This window comes from Eurypyga helias, unplaced genomic scaffold, assembly GCF_000690775.1.
Source record: "Eurypyga helias isolate BGI_N326 unplaced genomic scaffold, ASM69077v1 scaffold18831, whole genome shotgun sequence".
Taxonomy (NCBI): domain Eukaryota; kingdom Metazoa; phylum Chordata; class Aves; order Eurypygiformes; family Eurypygidae; genus Eurypyga; species Eurypyga helias.
Genome location: NW_010231703.1, coordinates 972 through 6507, shown reverse-complemented (window position 1 = coordinate 6507; position 5536 = coordinate 972). Strand labels below are relative to the sequence as shown.

The window sequence follows — 5536 nt, the reverse complement described above, 5'->3', positions numbered from 1 at the left end:
TGTAGCCATAGACGGACTCGGTGCTGAGCCCCAGCGTGGAAGCAGGATCCATCTTGGTAATGTAATCCTATGTGGACGAGGATAGGGCTGTCAGTGCCGCTGAGGGCTGGCAGGAAGCAAGTGGTGCTCAGCAGCTCCAGGAGACCCCAGTAAGGACTGGGCCAAGGAGCAAGGCATGGTAGAGCAGTGTAAGAGGATGGCTCTCCAAAGCAAGGTCTTCATGCTCCTACCTTGAACACCTGGCAGACAGCCTCATCCAGCATCTTCCAGTCCACTTTCCCGCTCACTTTGGTCCAGCCCAGGAAAAACTCCTGCTGCTTGAGGTCCTAGGAGCCAGGGCAGAGGCATGCAGGTTGGAGCACCATATCCAGCCCTGGACAGGTGTCCTCTGTCCCTCGTCCAGGCCCACGGCACTGGGACAGGTCAGGTTCCCCATACAGCCCACACTTACCCCCTTGATGATGTGCTGGGGCGGCATGCGCACCACAATCCGCAGCGTCAGCTCATCCTTCTGGGAGCCAGCACTGATGGCGTCCATGGGGGACACATCTAGGCACAAAGCAGTGAGGATGTACTGGCAGGGATAGCTGAGCCACCAGGCCTGACTGTGCCCAGCCTCAGCCAAATCCTGCGCAGCTGGTGGTGGCACTGGTGGCATGACAGATCCCCATGCACAGCTGCCTCCAGCCGAGCAGCAGCACGTTCCCACCACACGCACATCCCTGTCCCAGTCCTTCCCCATTCACCAGCAGCTCCGTCACCCCTACCTGTGTCCCCCAGGCTGGGGCTCAAGGCATGGCCAAGGGCGAGACCCAGGGAGCGCCGCGGTGAAGAAGAGGCCGACGTGCTCATGATGTGGCCAGGAACAGAGCCTGGCACTGCTGAGGGCCCTGGAGCCACTTTGAGACGGTCGTTCTCAGCCTTCAGGAGATCCACCTCCAGCTAGGGAGAGCCGGTTATGGCCCAGGGTGAGGAGCTGGGTGCCGGCAGCATCCCAGAGTAGCAGCACAGCACCAGGGGCACCAGGACCATGGCACCAGGTGCTCAGAGCCAGCCAGGCTTCCGGTTGCGGTCCTCACCTGCATGTTGTGCATGGTCTCCCGCAGCTGCTCCAGCTGGTGGGCTGAGTTGAGAGCCTCCAGGCGGATGTCTGTCAGCTTCATCTCCTTTTCCCACAGCTCCGACCGCAGCTCCGACACCTCCTTCTTCTCTGGCTCACCCTCACCATGGGCCTGGAAGAGCCTGGGTCAAGGGAGAGACTGAGTCTTGCATGTGTCCAGGGCAGGAGCCTGCATCCCCCCTGACCTGCCCTCCACACGCCATGTCACCCGCCCTGGCCCCACATACTCAGCCGTGTCGATGCCCACGGAGGAGGACGTGGAGGATTTGATTGAGGGTGAAGCAGTTTCTGTGGAGCCATGCTGCAGCTTGGGAGAGGAGGGGGCCGACGAGTCCGGCGTGGCAATCTCCTCGATATCCGAGTAGGACGAGGCTGATTTGGGTCCCTTCTTGATGCTGAAGGCCTTGTTGAAGGAGCTGCGTAGCTGCAGGAGACAGAAACGCTCATTAGGGACAGGCTGACAGTGCAGCCTCACACGCAGAAACCTGGCCCAGCCCTACCCAGGGCCCCCGTCTGCCCCAGACCCACAGTCTGAGCTGGGACCAGTAACACCACATCCATCACGGAGGCAGGACTGTGCACCACCACCGCCGCAGGGAAGCACCGGCCTGACACGCTCTGCTGGCACAGCTGATGGATGGGGGTGCACGGCTCTTTGTGCTCCAGCCCCAGCCGGGACAGCACCAGACAGCCCATGGAGTGGGAACTTGTCCTGGTCAGGCTTCCCCCAGCCCTGCTCCCCACCCAGCACCCACATCAGGGTGTCCAGGCACTGCACCAGCACCAGGGTCCATCAGGAAGGGCCGGCTCCATCTCCACATTCACCCCACCACAACCACCCCAGCAAGTGGCGTTTAGGGAAACATCCCCCCCTCCAGCCACTGCAGGGGGGTCCTGATGCAAGGGGAGAATTTCAGCCCCACACCCCCCTCTGTCCTGTGGGGTTCTCCTAGAAGTGCAGAGGACCACCAAGCCATCCATGAGATGTCACCGGGGGTCCCAGCCAGGCATGCAGCATGCACACAGCACACACAGAGCAGCGGGCAGTTGAGCAGCGTGCCGAGGCCAGGGAGGGCGGATGTACACTGCGCAGCAGCCAAACCAGTCCCAGGTCCCACTTACGCACCACCAGCTGCGGGAGAGCAGCAGGATGGGTCCCCAGGGCTCATACCGTGTGCCCTGGAGGGCCAGGGCTTGAGGAGAGGCTGGAGGAGGAGGGGATGGAGAACAGGCAGGATCCAGCCCAACTCCTACAGGCACCAGGCAGGCTGGTCCCCAAATGCAAAACCACTGCATTTTAGAGTAAAAAACCCAGGTGGGTGTCAGCCTGTACTGATGGTGGGACAACAGGGAAGCACTTGGACCCATGTGGGTCCCAACGAAAACAGAGCCACTTGGGGCCACGTCAGGCCAGCCCTGGTAACAGAGATGGGCAGCACCACACCTCAGTGCCACAGGCAGGGCTTCAGCAAGGGCTGCATCCCGAAAGATCTGGCTACAGGGAGTCAGGAAAGCACCTGCCTTCCCCAGGTAAGAAGGGGATTGTTCCCATCCACGGGACAGGTCCCCATCCAAGTCCTTCCTGCTGCCTCGGGGCTGCCCAGGGCAGTTCAACTCCTCCGCACAGGTGCGTGTTTTGGCCTTAATGTCAAATGAAGCCACCAAGGTGTGCGCAGCCTGGCTGGGGCCCCGAGATGGCTCGTGCTGGGGGTTAGTGCCAGTGGGATAGATGGGATGGGTAGTGTTATGAGCACCGTCCCGCAATATGGAACAAGGCCCTGGCTGAGCACGGAATGGGGTGGAAGGGATAGCGTAGGACTTACCTCGTACACCTGGAAAAAAAGGGTTGAGGTCAGCATAGGGGGAGAGAAACAGAACAAAGCAAGACTTAATCACACATCCAGCTCAGAGCCACCTGGCACAGGGAAGGGGCTGCCTGGCCAAGGTGTCCGGCCCCCCACACTGCCAGAGCCTGCATGGGCAGAAGGGAGATGTGGGAAAAAACGAGGGAGCAGTCATGCAGGACCCGGGCTGGAAAACTCGCAGAGGGGCTGGAGTAGTCCCGGCCGATACATCAAGACACAAACCCATGGTGGCTATGGGCTCCTCACGGTGCTGTCCCCAGGAGACAGAGGGGACCGACACCATAGTGCCAAGGTAGACCAAGAGCAGCTGGCTTGTGGGCTGACCCCAGCCGGACCCTGCCAGCAGCTCCCCAGGCCCCACTCCTCCTGCCAGCATGCCGTCCAACCCACCCAGCTCTTCTTCTTCTTCTTCTTGGCGTCGGCATCCTTGCTGCTGCCGATGCTGGAGTGGCTGGTGATGCTGTTGAGACTGGAGATGCTATCGGAGGAGTTCTGCCGCTTGATGCGCAGCTCTGGGGCCAACAGGAAAAGCAGGAGATATCAGGAAAGGAGGGATCAGCAAACGGTGTCTGCCCCAACGCCAGAGCTGCACACACTTTCCTCCCTGTGCCCCTTTTCTCCCACCCAAACACCTTCTCAGCTCTGAGCCACCCTGTATGATGACATGGGGCTCAGACACCACAAAGGTGCTGCTGTTTGGGACAGTGACCCCAAACCTCACAGAGATGCCCAGAGCACACACTGCTCTGCTCCTGTCCCAGGGCCCCTCCCTGCCAGCACCCTGCACTCACGCTGGGGTTTTGGGACTAGAAAGAGCACTTGTGGGAACAAAGCCAAGACCAGCAGCCAAAACCGGGCTGCGAGCAAAGGGCCCGGTACAGAGGTGTCCCAGGGAAGACAACCAGTCCATCATCTCCAGACAACAGTGCCAAGACCTCCTGCAGTGACAGCTCTGGCTGTCCAACCCTGGCTTCAGATGTTCAGGGGTCCCAGGTGGGGAACAGCTGCTGGCCAGGGCACCCCATCTCCTGCCTGAGCGTCTCACTAGAGTGAGGGGTGCCCTGAGATCCTGTGCGAGCCCCAGGCAGGAGCAGCCCAGCTGGGCTTGGGTGAGGGGCTCAGGAAAGGCTGCAAACCCCCAAGGCTGGGGGCTGCCAAACTACGCCTTACCTTTGGGGGTGACATCAGTGCCATTCAGGGCGCCCTGGATCACAGCTTGAGCCTCTGAGTTCTTCTTCTTTAGAAAGTCTATAGTCTCTCGCAGGTCCAGCAGCTCCGTGTCCTAGGGAAGCAGAGCCAGGAGAAGGAGGAGGAGCTGTAGAGTCCATTCCCATGGTGCAAGTGGCCACCCCGGGGGCACTCTTGGGGTGGGCAGTGCCGCAGCAGGTTCACCTGAATCCAGCATCCCCAGCCCCACGAGCACCCTTGACACCACCAGTGCCCCCCAGCACCCACTCAGCACCCTGACAGCACCCACCTTCTCCTCAGCGGTCTCGGCCAGGTGCCGCAGGCGGGACGTCATGCTCACCAAGCTTTGCTCAAAAGCTGCCACCAGATTGGCCTGGGAGGGGTGAAGAAATGGGTGAGCGACCACGGCTGGGTGAGCACCCGCAGCCACGCGAGCGCCCGCACCCTGGTGTGGGATGCAAGAGGCTGGAGAGGGGAAATCAAGGCTCTCGTGGGTGCAGACCAGCACCGACCCTGTGCACTGCAAGGACACAGAGCAGCGTGTCCAGCAGCTGCTCCCGCAGGGACTCACGTTAGCGGACAGCTGGGACGTCAGGGTGGCCACCTTCTCCTGCGAGGACTCCAGCTCGCGGCGCAGTTTGCGGATTTGCTGTGGGGAGAGAGCATAGGGAGTGAGAGGGGCCAGGAGCTCACCCTCACCGCAGGAGCAGGCGACAAGCAGAGGGCCGGGCTCACCTCGGACTGCATCTTCTCCTCAGCCTGGCAGCGCGAGAGCAGAGAGAGACAGACAGACAGAGGCAGGCAGTCAGGAGGGCAGCGAAGCACTGGCAGGCTTGGCGCGAGGCAGAAGCATGCACAGAGTCCCCCCATTCCCACCCGGGCCCCCCCAGCCATGCACAAAGCGGTGCAGTACGGAGGCGGCTCTTACGGAGGAATAGGTGGAGGATGCACTCGAGGCCAGGGACAGCACCGATCCATGAACTGCAACAGAATAAATCCCAGTGTGTCAGGGTGCCCCAGCCAGTGGCAACCCTGGGGGCTGCAGGTGCAGGGGTGGAGCTCCCAGTGGAGGGGGCTCTGTGGGGGCCCAGGGGAGGCAGAGGGGGGACAGCAGCTGCACAGCTCTGCCCATTTCTCAGTGTGTGGCTGGTGACCTCCACGAGCATGTGGGGTGCTGCACTTTGTGGGGAGCACCCTCCACCGTACCCATCTCTCTGGCTGATCCCAGGGGCTCTGCCACCCTCCCTGGCTGCTTGGGTCCATCCCTCCCCAGTGTGACAACACCCTGGGGCCAGCCCAGGGAGATCAGGCACCCACGGAGCTCAGGGCAGGCTGTGGCTCAGAGCACAGGGATCCAGCAGGT

At 61.7% G+C, this 5536-nt stretch overlaps 1 protein-coding gene across 1 annotated transcript in view; it reads right to left on the bottom strand.

Moving 5' to 3' along the window:
- Positions 1 to 5536, bottom strand: part of LOC104516749 (neuron navigator 1-like) — a gene marked incomplete at its 5' end in the record, with an annotated part of 8946 nt that overhangs the window by 3076 nt on the left and 334 nt on the right. Inside the window, 14 exon segments of the mRNA XM_010161181.1 lie at position 1; positions 4 to 67; positions 231 to 326; positions 452 to 549; positions 768 to 942; positions 1080 to 1242; positions 1348 to 1544; positions 2944 to 2952; positions 3376 to 3497; positions 4156 to 4267; positions 4463 to 4546; positions 4745 to 4822; positions 4909 to 4932; positions 5102 to 5154. The exon segment at position 1 is cut by the window's left edge and continues 86 nt beyond it. Coding sequence (XP_010159483.1) covers position 1; positions 4 to 67; positions 231 to 326; positions 452 to 549; positions 768 to 942; positions 1080 to 1242; positions 1348 to 1544; positions 2944 to 2952; positions 3376 to 3497; positions 4156 to 4267; positions 4463 to 4546; positions 4745 to 4822; positions 4909 to 4932; positions 5102 to 5154 — 1276 coding nt within the window.